We start from the raw sequence: 14217 nt of genomic DNA, 5'->3' as shown, positions 1-14217 counted from the left end.
AGAAGCAGGCCTCCAAACAAGGATCCAAGCACAAGTGGCATATTTGAAAGGTGATCCTACAAAACATAGGCAGGAGAGCAGGCGAGGGAGGTGGGGAGGTTTGGCAACTGATGAGGACACCCAATCCTGCAGGTGAGCCCTGGGGGCACGTGGTGCTTAGCCCTGAGGGTGGGCACATTTCAGAAGTCAGACAGGACAGTCATCCCAGAACCCTCCAATTTGAGGGCACAGAGCTGCTACTGGACATCAACTCCTGTTAGTGGAGAGTTGCTGGGGGGGGGGGTGGTTAAGGATCCCTGGGCACTTGGGCACCTAGGAGGTTGCGGTGAGCCCTGGCGTGGTCAGCACAGGGTAGTGTGGTGGGGGTCCTGCCAGGGTCAGCCTTGGCCTTGGGGCAGTTCAGCGAGAAAGGACAGCCTGTAAACACCCACCAAGGTGGCCAAGGTGAGCCCAGCAGAGACAAAGGCTGGGAAGAGGGTTGGAAGGGGTGGCCACCTGGGGCTGAGAGGGCCAGGACAGGTGTCTACTTGTGCAGGGTGCTGCCCTGCCCAAGGAAAGCAGGTCGCCAGTTCCCCAGGGGGCCCTGTCAGGCCACACTGGTCCCCTCTTACTGTAGTCATGCACGGTTGCCCGCACAAAGCTGCCGTTGGCCTGGGCCAAGGTCTCATTGGGCATGTGCTCCACTCGGAAGGTCCGGAGGGCCTTGGCATCCCCAGAGAGCAGCGTGTTCGTGTACCGTCTCAGGAGCTCCCCAGAGGCTGGCACCACGTCTGCATCGAAGACACGTAACGTGGCTACCACTGTGCCCTGCAAAGAATATGGGGGCCAGTCAGGGCCCCGAAAGCCAGAGCCCATAGGAGGGCATGTGCCCTGCAGGTGGATCAGGTGTGTGCGGTCAGAGCTGGCTCCAGGGACAGCCTGACCAGGGTTCAAGCTGCAAGGGGCCCCCAGCCAGCCTGCTTGTCACCCTTCCTGGGCCACTGCACCTCACCTCTGCAACAGGTGCAATGGCATCTCCAGACTTCCCATGATTATGGGTTAGAACAGATGCCCTGGTGCTCTGTGGAAGACCTCATTCAGGTCCCCACAGTGCAGAGTGGGCACCCCCACTCTCCTTCCAGGAAGCTGGGCCCCGCACAGTGGAGAAGTTAGCTCAATGTCATGCAGTGACAGATGACAGAGCTGGGACCTAAGCACAGTGTCCACCAGAATGCTCTCCTACAGCTTCTTCTGTACCCCAGGCTAGATGGGGTCATGAGGGGGGTTCTGAGTAAAGCCACATGTCATCTCTGCTCTCACTCCTGGCCAAGCTCCACAGTGTTACCATGGAGCTGCCCCGCCAGGCTCATGGGACACTTCCCTACTCCATGTGCTTTCCTCTTGCCCATCCATCCACCAAACCTGCTCCCTGGGTGTCCAGAGAAGCAGGCAACCACAGCATATCCGACCCCGACCCTCCCCTTGCTCCCGCCAGCCTGCCGGCTGCAGGACAGCCCAGGGCCCAGCAGGTGGCAGTCACGCTCCGCCTGCACAGGCAAGAGGAAGGCGGGGCCCCGATGGGAGGGGCGGCGCAGGGACACCCCTGCCGGATCCACTGGCCTGTCTTCCTCCACTCCGGGGTACCCTCCCTGAACTCACTGGCCCTCCCTTGAGGGGCTGACAGCCCGAAGAAGGGAACACCCTCCTGGCAGATGTCCTCTCCGTCTCCTTGGGGCAGTGTGCCCCGCCTCTGCAGTACCACAGTTGTGCCCCTCTGATGCGAGCCCTGATGGTTGAGTCAGAGGCTGGGCACCCTTACCCTCAACCCCACCGGCACCCCAACCCCTCCCCTCACCCGCTTCCCAGGGCAGAGGTCAGCTCGGGGCCAGCGGGGCTGGTCCTCTCTCCTCCTCAGCTGTCCTGGAAACCAACAAAACCCCAACAGACAGACTGATGGACAAATGAAAGACGAATAACCACAGTGATGGTCAGCCACATGTCTGGATGGCTAGATGGACAGCTGAATAGACCGAGGAACAAATGACGAATGGAGAGACCCAGATGCACAACAAAGAGATGACAGACACTAGAGAAGCACCAGACAAACGCATAGGCACCTCCTTCCGCTTGAACTCCACCACCGCGCTGGCACTGTCGACGCCCCCGAAGAAGGTGGGCGCAGAGTCGTCCTCGTCGTACACGGTCACAGGGAAGGGCACCATCACCTCCTCCTCGCGCATGCCCATGCGAACCGTGCACGCGGCCACCAGCTCATACTTCTCCCGCTGCTCACGGTCCAGGGTCCAGCGCGTGCTCACCTCCAGGCTGTCCAGATCGCAGCGGAAAGGCAGACTCTCACCTGAGCACCAAACAGACCAGCAACCCCAGGATGACCCTGAGCTGAGGGGAGGGTGAGCTGCCTTCCTCAGGGCCCCACAGGGAGCAGTGTGCAAGAGGAGACAGAGCTGGGGTGCATGCTGGGCCTGGGCCATGGCCCCTCTTCAGCTTCCACAGTGGAGCACAGCCTCCAAGCACAGTTTGCAGTGGAGATTATGCTCTGAGCATCACTGTGCCTGCAGCCTGCACTGGTGCTGATAGGGAAGAGCAGGGACCAGGAGGTCTGCCTCAGGTCCTCAACCCAATCACCTAGGAGGGCACACCCCTTCACACACCCTGCCTGCCTCCTCTGTGGTGAGGGCTGGCACCAGTCACGCTGCAGGCCCAGAGATCCAGCTCCTAGCGTTTGCTGGTATCTGAAAAACTGTCAGGAATTTTCTTAACTGTGGAAGCAAGACATGCTCATTTTAGAGAATGTGAGAAAAAAGCCACAATTCCACCACTTGAAAACCAACATTGGGGACATCTGGTGTAATTTCATGTTAACACACAAATATTTCTGACTGCCTGGTTTGGATCCCTGCCCTATACACCTGCAGGCTGCGTGGCCTGAGGCTGATGGTTCTGTCTCTGTTCTTCAGCTTCCTCGCCAGAAGATGAAGTGAAGTGAGAGTTGCTCAGTCATGTCTGACTCTGCGACCCCATGGACTATACAGTTCATGGAATTCTGTAGGCCAGAATATTGGAGTGGGTAGCCGTTCCCTTTTCCAAGGGGGTCTTCCCAACCCAGGGATTGAACCCAGGTCTCCCACACTGCAGGTAGATTTTCTATCAGCTGAGCCACCAGGGAAGCCCCAGAAGATGAGATGCTGTGTGTGTTCATCGCCAGACACTGCTGTAAGTTCAATGACTAACTGCAACCTGGTGAGGGGAGGACCAGTAATAACAATATACTCTTCAACCCAAGCCTGTCCTCAAATTCATCCTCCAGAAAGGACCCAGAAAGGGGGAAAAGCTGAACGCTTGAAGGTCAACAGTGACCACCCCATAGCCAACCTCAGGAGGGCTGTCAACTCCACTTGGTGGAAAATCACATCAGAGCCACATATTACATGTGAACTACACATTTCCCTGTATTGCTTATGGTTACAAAAATGGCTTTTCTTTTTAAGCGAAAAAGGCAGCACACTAAACCATATGCTTTGGGGACAATTTTGTACAAAGACATCCATCCCTGTGGCAGGATAAATGAAGGGATGTGGAAGTGTGAGTGACTACTTTCCTTACACTACTGAGTGCTCCTTTAACGTTATGACCATGTGTGGGTGCCATCAACCTGGGGGGAATCCAGGCTTCACTTACCAGCCATCCAGCATAAAAGTGTCCCCTTTAAGTCCCCTTTAAACTGTCCAATGGCACCTCACACACAGCGGCTCAGTTGCCTTCTCTCATCTCCACTCGGATCCAGTGCCCTTCCCCTACCCCATATCCATGTGGCTTCCCCAGGGCCATCGTGTGGTAGGACTATCTTGTGACAAGGTCCACTGTCCTTACAGTGGCTCAGGCGGAATCCTGGAACCATGCTTGGTCCCCTTGTGAATCTCTCAACACCCCACATTCAACTCCCCAGAAAATCTTGCTGGATCTTCCTGCAAAAACATGCCCAGAATCTGCCTGCTTCTTGTGGCCTAAAGGCTTTCACCCTCAACCCCAGTCCTCATCCTCTCACTCAAGGATGTCTCCTGCCTCTTCATAGTTTTCCTGCTTCCTCCAAACCACTCGCCCCAAATCATTTCGAACACATCAGCCCGACTAACCTTTTAAAGTAAGTTATATCCTGTCAATGACACCCTCCCCCCACTCCTGAAAACACCTTCTATGGCTCCCTAGTCCCCTCATCAGGAAGTCCTGCCCCCTCCCTTGCATTTTTCTGCCCTCAGCAGCCTCTGCCCTCCCCTCCAGCCGCACCTCCCCCTCCGCACTTTTGAATGAGCTCGCCCTGCTTGCTGGGCACCCTCCTTTACCTTGCTCCAGCCACCTGATTTAGGACAGTGGTCTCCACCAGTCCGTGCCTTCTCAGCATTACCTCCCACCTGGTCCCTTCAGAGGCCACCCAACGTCCTTAGCGCCTGTGTGGTCTCCACCTGCCCCAGGCATTGAAGGTCCAGACAGGCAGGATTTGGGCCTGAACTTGTTCACTGTTTCATCCCTGGTCCCTAGAACCATGCCTGGCCTGTGGCCAGCATACATGAGATACACGTGGACCTCTGAATGAATGGATGATGGGGTGGTGTAGTCAACTTGGACGGCTCATGTAGAGGAACTGCAGGGCCATGCCTGGCACTCGGCAGGCATCGAGGAAGGCTCCATGCGGCTGGCACTCACCTCCCAGGAGCCTGTAGGCCACACTGACGTTGGGGCAGAGGAACTGCACGGGCAGCAGGCAGAACTGGTGGAAGGTGCCAGGGGGCCTGTTCTCCCGGATGCGGAAGGACAGGCCTGACTCAGGGAAGCAGAGCTCCCGGGGCTTGAGGGCGCCGCAAGCTGGGAAGGAGGCATTGATGATGGAGAAGTACACTCGGGCACAGCCTGGCCACTGGCACTCGCCCTCACGTAGGGATGTGGGTGACAGGAAGACCCGCAGGTAGATGGTAAGCAGCGGGAAGCCGCCCTCTGCAGAGACAAGTCAGGCCCCGCCAGGGTGTCAGCCACACCTGCCCAGCTGGGATCTGAATGGGGAGAGGGCAGGAGCTCCGGGCTGGTGCAAAGCCTAGTCCTCACCAAGGCTAGCAGGGCTCTGCTGGGAACCCCGCCCTGCCCCCTACCTCCTGCTTGCCCCCTACGGCCCTGGACTTGGGATCTGGCAGCCTCAGGGCCCTATGGCTCTGCTCCCTCATCCTGGGGGGTGCCTCACAGGTCCATCTCTCTGATTATTCCAAATCTCAGTTCAAATACCCTTCCTCAGAGAGGTGCGCTGAACCCTGGGTCTAAGATGGAGTGCTTCCCCAAGGCAGGCTCTTGGCACCTCAGGTGACCTCCCTTCCCTCCCTCACCCACTACCCCAACCACTTTCTTTCTTTTCTCACTTTTAAAAACACTACAGGGGTGGAATTGGGTGGGAGGGGGGAGAGAGGTTCAAGAGGGAGGGGACATATGTATACCTATGGCTGATTCATTGTGATGTATGGCAGAAGCCAACACAATACTGTAATTATCCCTCAATTAAAAATAAATAAAACACTTATTCTATTCTATTTTTGCCAGTGTTGCTGCTTGTGGGATCTTAGTTCCCTGACCAGGGACTGAACCCAAGACCTCAACAATGAAAGCTCAGAGTCCTAACCACGGGACCCCCAGGGAATTCCATGCCACCCCTGCAGAGACACAGACTTCCCCAGCACCTAGAGAGGGGATTTCTGGCAAATTCCATCATGGAGGCACCATAGCAACCCCCGTCCAACCCATCTGGATCTCAGCTGGGGCGGGGGCTCTTCCTGGGCCTTCTATCTTAGCTCTAGGTAAGTGTCCCCCTGCTACATCTACTCCTCCCATATTCATCAGTTCTCTGCTTCTTACTAGCCTGTCCTCTGTTGCTCCAGTCCCCTGCTGTGGTTAATAATTCTCCGTATAAACTTTCTCTGTTCTAATTACTGTGATTTCTCTCCTGACTAGAGCTGGCAGGTGCATGAGGCTGCTCTCCAATCACGAACAGAACAGGCCTCCTATGAAACTCAGACCCTTGGCAAATTTCACTCTGGCAGTACTGTTCACAGCAGAGTGTCTGCCTCTCAGCACTCACAGGAGCTCAGAGCTGGCGTGAGGGCCCAGGGAGGCCATGTCTATAGAGCAAGAGGTGGGGTTGTGATCACCATTTGGTGCCACAAGGCAGAACTCTGCTCCACAAACAACCTCCTCCCAGTACCAGGGTCACACATGGCCTTCACTCCAGCTTGGACCCCTGCTCTGAGAAGCCGTCCAGGCCTTCCTCCTGCTCCACTTTCCTCCCCGGCACCAGGCCCCAGTCCTCACCAGGTGCCAAGAGCAGCCTGCTGCTGATGGTAAGGTGGGCTTTCTGTGCAAACAGCTGCTTCTCCACCAAGTTCCAGATCATCCACTAAATCAAGATCTTGGGATGTCTCTAGCCTTTCTTAACTCTTCTCTCACAACCCCACATCTCTGTTAATCCAACTGGAAGACATTTGGAGCCAGCATGGAGAGAGCCCCTCAAGTCCTCCACATAAGTTCTCCAAAATCCCAACAGCCTCAGGAGGCCTGAGGGTCATCAGTGGTCCTCAAGCTCATCCTGGCTCCCTCACGGGCTGGACAAAGAGGACAGGCCAGCCCCATCTCACTTGCTCCACTCTTACACAGCAGGAGTCATAGGAGCTGTGTGATGGGCTCTAAGGAAGGACCAGGTGAGGGCAGGGCGGGGTGGGTAATGAGGCATGTGGGGGTGGGGTCAGGGCCGCCCCCTTACTGCGGATGTTGAGCTTCTCCCAGGAGCTGTGGTCCAGGCTCTGGTTAAGGTAGAGAAGCCCCGTGTCCTCCTGGATGCGGACCCAGTCATTCTCGTGCAGCCGCGTGTGGTAGGCGCTGTAGAGGTGCTAGCCCAGGCGGAAGCTGGGCATCTCCTCTGGCACGTCCTGCAGGGCATGGACATAGAGCAGGGGCGTGCCGGCCGGCTGGTCCACGTATAGCTTCTCCCAGTAAGCGTCCCTGGAGAAGTAGAGTCCCAGCGGGGCTGTGGGAGGCAGGGAAACACGTGAGGGAAGGAGGGACTGAGGGACGACCACGGTGCAGAGCCCAGCAGCCCTCCCAGGCAGATCACCTTTCCCAGCGGCCTAACTTCACATTTTAGTAATAGCTTCCTTGTGGGCCAAAAAAGAAAACTTAGGTCTTTCTCATCTGTATTCCTAAGAACATCAACACACAGTTATCTGTATAGCTAAACACTAGCTGCAAATACACTGCTTTAAAACAGAAAAAGGAGGAAGTGAGGAAGCATAAACAGTTGCAATATCATCCTCGATTACCTGAGATAGATAAGCACGTAAACCACTCGGCTTTCACCCAAGCTTCTGAGCAAATCACCTGGAGCCAGAGTTTTGAAGTGTACAAGACGCTGCCAGACAAGCAGAGCAGGCAGGGGTCCCCAAAGATGAACTAGAGCACTTTATAAGTAACAACATTCGTGCATGCTAAGTCACTTCAGTCGTGTCCAACTCTTTGTAACCCTATGCACTATAGCCCTCCAGTCTCCTCTGTCCTTGGAATCCTCCAGACAAGAATACTGGAGTGGGTTGCCATGCCCTCCTCTAAGAGATCTTACCGACTCAAGGATTGAACCTGCATCACTTACACCTCCTGCATTGGCAGGTGGGTTCTTTACCACTAGTTCCACCTGGGAAGCCCCTGTAAGTAACAAAATCTTCATCTAAAGTCAAACATGCTCCTACCATAGTACCGAAAAATTCCACTCCATTTATCTGAGAAAAATGAAAACATATGTCCGTCTAGTGACTTGTTCACAAATGCTGGGGTTATTCACAGAGCCAAGAACTGGGAAGAACCCAGATGTGTTCCAGCAGGTTATCAGATAACAAACCTCAGTCCATCACACCATGGAACCCTATGCAGTTAGGATGGGGCACAAACTATTGATACACACGACAGCCTGGACACATCTCATAGACATCCTGCTAAGTGGAAGAAGCAGCACAAAAGAATCACATGGCACCATTCCAGACTGATTTTAGGTGACAGAAATCAAACTGGGTACCAGCTGGGGGTAGGGGAGGTAATAGACTGGAAAAGCAGGGGGCATATTCTGGGAAACATACATGTTTCATATCTTGATGGGGTGTGGGTCACACAGGGACATCCATTTGTCAACAACATACAGCCAAGATTTGTGCATTTCAACGTATGTAATTGTGGCCTAAATTTATCACTGAGAGGCTGTGGGTAGAGCTGTAAATGCCATGAGGAAGAGGGATGCTGACCATGGCCACGCTGGGTGAACCAATGGGGCACTCATCCTACTACTCTCTTGACTTGGTGTATGTTCAACATTTTGCATCATAAACAGTTATTTTTAAATAGTAAGAAATTTTAAAAAGATGGATAAATGGGCAGGTGATGCTTTAAAAAAAAACTGAAAACCTGCCAATATTCTCTACAAAGCATAAAAAATACTAACACACAAAGCAAACATGAGAAACATTGTACTTGTGTGTGAGCGATTTCTCTTTTCAATCAATTTGTTTCCACCTACATTCTGCTTCTCTTGCAGCCACCAAGATGAGTGGTTGGTCCACTCCACACCAGTGGAAGATACCCTGGGGCTGCCTGGGTCCTTGAAGACACACTTGTGTGTGGGAAACAATCAAGAGCCAACTAGAGTCAGGTGAGGAGAACTGGTGAAGACCTTTTGGATCCCAAAGTGGTGAAACAGAAGAAAACTGGAAGGTTGCCAGCACTGTGCCAGGCTTCCCAAGGATGACTTCAAAGGCAACCCGGCTGGGAATGCCAACTTGAAGTGTGCATTGATTGGGTCCCACCCACCCAGTGTGGGTGCTGCCCTGCCAAACAGGCTGGACCACGGAGCCAGCAGGAGAGGGAGGGAACAGGAAGAGAAACAGAGGGAGAGAGAGGGAAGGAGGGAAAAGACAAATGGGGCTAAGGACAAAGGTAAGTAAGGCAGAGAGGATGGAGGGGAGAGATGCTCTGGCCAGTAGTCAAAGGCTACTGCACACCCGGCACTAAAGACAGAGATGGAAGGAGGGGGCTGCAGGTACGGAGCTGACTTATTAGACCTTCGGAAAACTGCTCCCTAGGAGTGCTGTCCCTGGAGTGGGACCCAGAATCACTGGGTCTCTGCAGGTGAGGTACTGGGAAGGGCAGCTGAACTCCAAGGAGCTGGCCCTGTGCCCAAGTCAGGCTCTGCGTGTGGCCTTCCTGCCCTGCCACCTCTTGGGGGAAGGGATCCACCCAGAGCATCATGCTGCCTGCCATCCAAGGGGGTGGCAGCTCCAGGAGCCCTAGGAAGAAGTCACTCTGGGGAACTCTGGGGAGGGAGCACTGAGACCTGACTTCCCTTGCCGGGGGTCTCACTGGTAGAGACCACGACAGGAGCCACCCACACATGGCTGGATGCCACCCTCCTGTCCCACAGCCTCCCAACTGGCCACGAGGACATGGACTGCCTCTCAGATACACTCAGAGTGTTCATTTCTTCGGGATTTAGTAGCCAACCCTAGCAGGGATGGGTGGCAGCTCAGAGAACTGTGTCAGCCCCAAATGGCCTCAAGACTGGCCTTGATGCTTCTGTGAAAAGGCAGCCAATGGCACTAGCTCGGAGCAGGCCTTTTACAAGCTGGGCAGAGTGACAGGCCACAGCTGACAGATCCTCCTGCACAGCTAGGATGCACTCCACTGGCTCACGCTTCCTGAGAAGTACACAGTTCGGGGTCCCAAAGAGGACCCTACAGCACTGCTCATACTGCTCTTGTGACAAAGGCAGGAGGGTTCCTGTGGTGTTTCCTCAGCCAACGAGAGGGAAGGGGCAGCTGCTCCCCACCTGTAGTGCACTGAAGCCCCACTGCACTGCCTGGCAGAGTAATAAACCTGGGTCTGCACTCCTCACAGAAATCAGAAGGGCTCCGAGCCCACGGTGGCCCCCTGTCCTGCCCCAGTAAGGCCGGGTCTGGGAAGGCAGATTCAAAGTGGGGGTCAACACCAGACACAGCCCTGCTGCCCCAAAACAAGTGCCTGATTCATAAGCAGCAGCCCAGCTTCCTTTCCCTCCAACACTCCATGAAGGTTGCAAGTCAAAGAGTCTAGGGGGAGCTCTGGGGTGGGCTGTGGGGGGCTGGGGAAGGAGCGCAGAAGCTGATGCTCACAGCCCTGCGGACAGCAAGAGGAGTGGCTTGCTTTTCCCTCCACTGCCACCTTCTCCAGAGGACCTGGCCCACCGCATTCACCCACCCCGCCTCTCAAAGGTGCAGAGTGGGGTGAGCACGGCCAGGTGGACTCACACAGCACGAGGCCAGGCCCCGTGGCACATGGTGACCCTGCATTTTCTTCGCAGCCCCAGATGGAGCTGCTGATGGGATCACTGCTTTGCAAACAGACACCTGGGCAGGACAGAAAGAAAGTTGTTTGTATGCTCGAGGGCACATGTGCAGCCAGCCAGGGGATTGGGATTTGGAGGGCTGTCTTTCCAGCAGCATAGCCCTCACCGGCCTGCTCAACCCCATGTCACATGGTCCAGAACCCACGGTTACTGTGCCCACCCTCCACCCCCACCCCAAGTCCTGGGCAGTGACCGCAAGTCAGGGACACTGGCCTGCAGTAGAAAGCAGCCCCGGAGGGTGCACCATCTTTCGGGAAGGTTGACTTTCTGGCCACAAAGAGAATGAGAGATTTCCCAGTGGCTTGACAGGGTGGTGACCTGGTGGCAGTCCAGGCTTGTGACACCATGCTGGATGGGAAGGGGGCTCTGTGCTGCCAGCCTCCTTCTCATCCTGGCAGAAAGGTGAGCGCCAACCACTAGCGATCTGAGATGCTGCCTTCAGGGCCCCAACCCCAGAGCTGCAGGAGACTCAGTTGGTGGGGAGGGGGAAAGCCCAGGGTGGGTGTGGGTGGGTCCCCCAGATGGCACACAGCCAAGGGCAGCCTGTGTCTGCCAGCCTGCCTGGCCACCAGCTCTCCTTGGTGTGCCAGAGCTCTCCGTGGAGAAGTGAGGTCTGCATTCTGGTCTCCGGAGTACTGTCAAGGATGGTGTGGGACGCCTGCACCCACATCAGCAGAATATCGCGACTTTTGCCTTCTTATTCTCTCAGGATATAATCCCTGTGGCCTCGGTCAGCTGTGCAAGAACTGGCAGCCCTGGGAGCCACCCATGGGGGGTAGGGCTTGCAGATCGGTCTTCTAAGCGGGGGCGAGATGCTCACTCCACCTACCAGGTAGTGAGGAGCAGATCCAGAATAGGGCTCCTCCCCTGGGGCCCCCTTGAGCACATGTACATTCAATGGTCCAGGGGCTGGGAGGTGCCTTGAGCTCCAGGGAGCCCCCACCTCCGAGCTGGTCCAGTCACCACCACACAGACTTCACGTGCAGGATGAGAGCACTGCCTGCTCTCATCTCCGAGCCAGGTCCTACAGGATCCATGTGGGGCCTGGTCTGTTGCTGCCAAAAGTGATTTGTGGGTTGGGCGATGATTGTGAGCAGAAACAGTCTTAAATGCACTTAAAATGCTTCCCAGGTGGTCCCTACTCAGGGCATGGCCGCCTTAATGCTCCTCCTTGTCACAGACACGTTTAGATGGAAAAACACATGGTCCAAGGTAGGGAACGAGGGTGTGGGTGCAGGGCTGGCCTCAGGGGGGTGTAGCCTGGGGAGACCACAGTTCCCCATACTTGGTTTAATGCTCTCCTGTCATTGTCCTAAAATAATTCATAATTCTAGAACAATCTGCATTCTATGGTGGGCCCTACAGATGATGGGGCCAACCCCAGAGGGTGAAGGAGAAGAGCCCGGAAAGGGCCATCAGAGGTGTCCAGTTTCCTGGGGCTGTGCAGCCTCTGTAAAGTTCTAGCCTCCTCTGGGCCTCACTTTCTCTGACTGTGAACAAGAGAAGGGCAGGCTGGGGAGAGGAGGAGCTGGTATAGGCCTCACCTTTGCACAGGTACACGCGGTATGAAGTTCACACTTCCGATTTATAATCACTGGGCAAACCTCTTCACTGCCCCATTAAATAGGTAAGAACACGGAGGCTGGGAGGTGAGAAGACTTCCCATGGTCAAACAGCTGGAGGGTGGGCATCTTGGGGTTTGGACGATGACTAACAAAGCGGCGATGGGACTCAGGAGCAAGGCAGATGCTGGCCCCACCAGGAAGCCCCAGGCCTTGCCAGCTGACCACCCCTCCCTGCTGGCACCGTTTTGCCAGGAAGGGCTTTTTGACCAACCTCTGATGAGAGTCTCCCCTGGAACTTGGGGCAGGTCGACACAGCAGGACTTGTAAAACCTGCCCCACCCACACCTTCCACCCCGAATGCTGCTGGGTGACAGGGTCCTCCCCCAACACCTAGTCCCACGTTTCTGCCTCGACAGATATTGCCAGCACCACGTGGGGTTCTGGCCCCTCAAGTTGCCCTGGCATCACACCAGAGGGTGAGGAGCTGGGCTTTGCTCTCACAGGAGTGGGGATGGGTCCCACACTGCTCATGACATACCTGCCAAAGGTCCTGGCTGCTGCTCGCATTTGCAGAGACCCCAGGCCCCCTTCATGGCATGTGTGTGTATATGCATGAATGTGTATGCACAGGTATGCAGCAGATGGAAACAGAGACAGGCATGTGGGCCCAAGGCCCCATATGCTCCCACCCTGCCCCACCCCTGCAGGAGAAGATGTGCAACTAACACTCAGTGGGGACAGCGGGCTGTCCTGTTCCAAGGAGGGCCTCCTCCAGCATCTTTACAAGCAGAGCCACCAGGCATGGATGGTCTCATTCGGCACACGCAGTCACCAGCCTTTTTGTATCCTGGAAAGGCAGTCTTCAATGCTCCACACCTGGCTGGATGTGTCATTTACTCACATTTGTATGCAGAGAGAAGCAGGCCCAAGTCTCTACTTCACTTTCACTCATTCAACTGTCCACAAGCTCAGCCCTGTGTGAACACTCACACATGAACACTGGTCATACTCGTACACATTCTCAGACCCACACAGAAGCTGTGAGTGCCCTCCTGTGCGGTGGAGAACCACGCAGGTGGACGAGGGTTTCTGGTTGTCATCCCTCACTTCTGCAGCACATTGTGGGGACATCCTGCATGCTCTGCCTCAGTCCATGCCAAATGCACGCAGCCCCTTGGCGCCAATGTAGCCCACGCCCTTGCCCCCCGATCACCTCCCATAGCCCCCAGATGCACCCATCACCAGCCTTTGTGCACCAGCCTCAGCTCCCCCGTGTACTGGAGGGTCACCTCCCGCTGGCCCCCGAGGCTGCAGACCAGTCCTGGCCCCTGCAACCCAGCCAACTTCTCAATATGCAGTGAGCTGTGACCCCACTCTGGGGAGGGAGCCCCTTCCCCAAGCTCCTGCCCTCTGCCTCAGGGTGGCCCACAGCTCTCTTACACTCATCACTGCCGATCAACTCTTATGTTAACCTCCTCTGGTCCAGTCGCTGTGTGGGTGTCTCTGGATTGGACCCAGACTGATACACACATCTCTCTTACACTTAGCATGTCACATGCACATTCTCTCACACTGTTGCAGACCCACCCCCACCTCCCCCATCTTCTTGCTCATTTAGTGAGACATACCGAGCCTACCCAGTCCTAACTGCAGGCTCACCTCACCAGTGCCCCCTGGTCAGCCCTGGCCATGAGAGGCCATGCACAACTCCCCTGAGGTTCCTTTGACCTCCTTGCTACCCTCGACTGAGGATGTGCTGCCAGTCTGACCATACCAACCCAGATCCAGGCAGGTGCTTCCTAACTGGGCACCCTTGACTAGAGTGAGTGGCAGTCACCGTGGTCATCCCACACAAGGCCCCAGACAACCAATGTCCTAGGACTGCAATGTAAAAGCCAGAATTTGGGGCTCTCAAGAAAAAAACACATGGCAAGATGGTCTGATCTAAGAACTGAGTGGGGTGACAATAGTGCCCACATGTGTGTGCAAGGCAGTACCTTCCCGCAGAATCCACTCACCGGGCAGCCCTGCTCCTGCCTGTGACGAGCACCAGATCCTGCAGATGACAGCTTTATTATGGCCCAGCACAATCTCCTTAACAGACGGTGGTTTCCTAATGCCATCACTTCTGCAGGAACAGGAAGCAGACCTCATGGACTCCTCCCCAGGGACTGCCCCTCTCCCTGAGGGCCAGCTGTCCCT

The 14217-nt window shown here is 55.5% G+C and overlaps 2 protein-coding genes across 2 annotated transcripts in view; both read right to left on the bottom strand.

Annotated features, from left to right (window-relative positions):
• The window catches only part of LOC122691254 (proto-oncogene tyrosine-protein kinase receptor Ret-like), a 22443-nt gene extending 20140 nt beyond the window's left edge, over positions 1–2303 (bottom strand). The window contains 2 exon segments of the mRNA XM_043897909.1: positions 612–807; positions 2097–2303. Of these exon segments, the coding sequence (XP_043753844.1) occupies positions 612–807; positions 2097–2225 (325 nt within the window). The 5' untranslated portion in view covers positions 2226–2303.
• Positions 2294–14217, bottom strand: LOC122691253 (putative protein TPRXL). Its single transcript, XM_043897907.1, has 4 exons — positions 14034–14217; positions 6794–7057; positions 4702–4989; positions 2294–2338 (listed from the first exon to the last, which is right to left on the bottom strand). Exons 1-4 carry the CDS (start codon positions 14136–14138, stop codon positions 2294–2296), a joined length of 702 nt encoding a protein of 233 aa, XP_043753842.1. The 5' UTR covers positions 14139–14217.

The sequence above is a fragment of the Cervus elaphus genome, unplaced genomic scaffold (assembly GCF_910594005.1).
Source record: "Cervus elaphus unplaced genomic scaffold, mCerEla1.1, whole genome shotgun sequence".
NCBI classification, from domain to species: Eukaryota; Metazoa; Chordata; class Mammalia; order Artiodactyla; family Cervidae; genus Cervus; species Cervus elaphus.
Note: the sequence above shows the minus strand (reverse complement) of the source record. Positions and strands in the feature narration are given on the sequence as shown.

Excerpts from the sequence above, each read along its gene's own strand:
- LOC122691253 (XM_043897907.1), bottom strand. The coding sequence starts at position 14,138 with ATGGCATTAGGAAACCACCGTCTGTTAAGGAGATTGTGCTGGGCCATA. Across the intron at positions 4,990-6,793 it reads GGAGAAGCTCAACATCCGCA|AGGGCGGCTTCCCGCTGCTT; the intron begins GTAAGGGGGCGG and ends TTGTCTCTGCAG. Across the intron at positions 2,339-4,701 it reads GGCCTACAGGCTCCTGGGAG|GTGAGAGTCTGCCTTTCCGC; the intron begins GTGAGTGCCAGC and ends TTTGGTGCTCAG.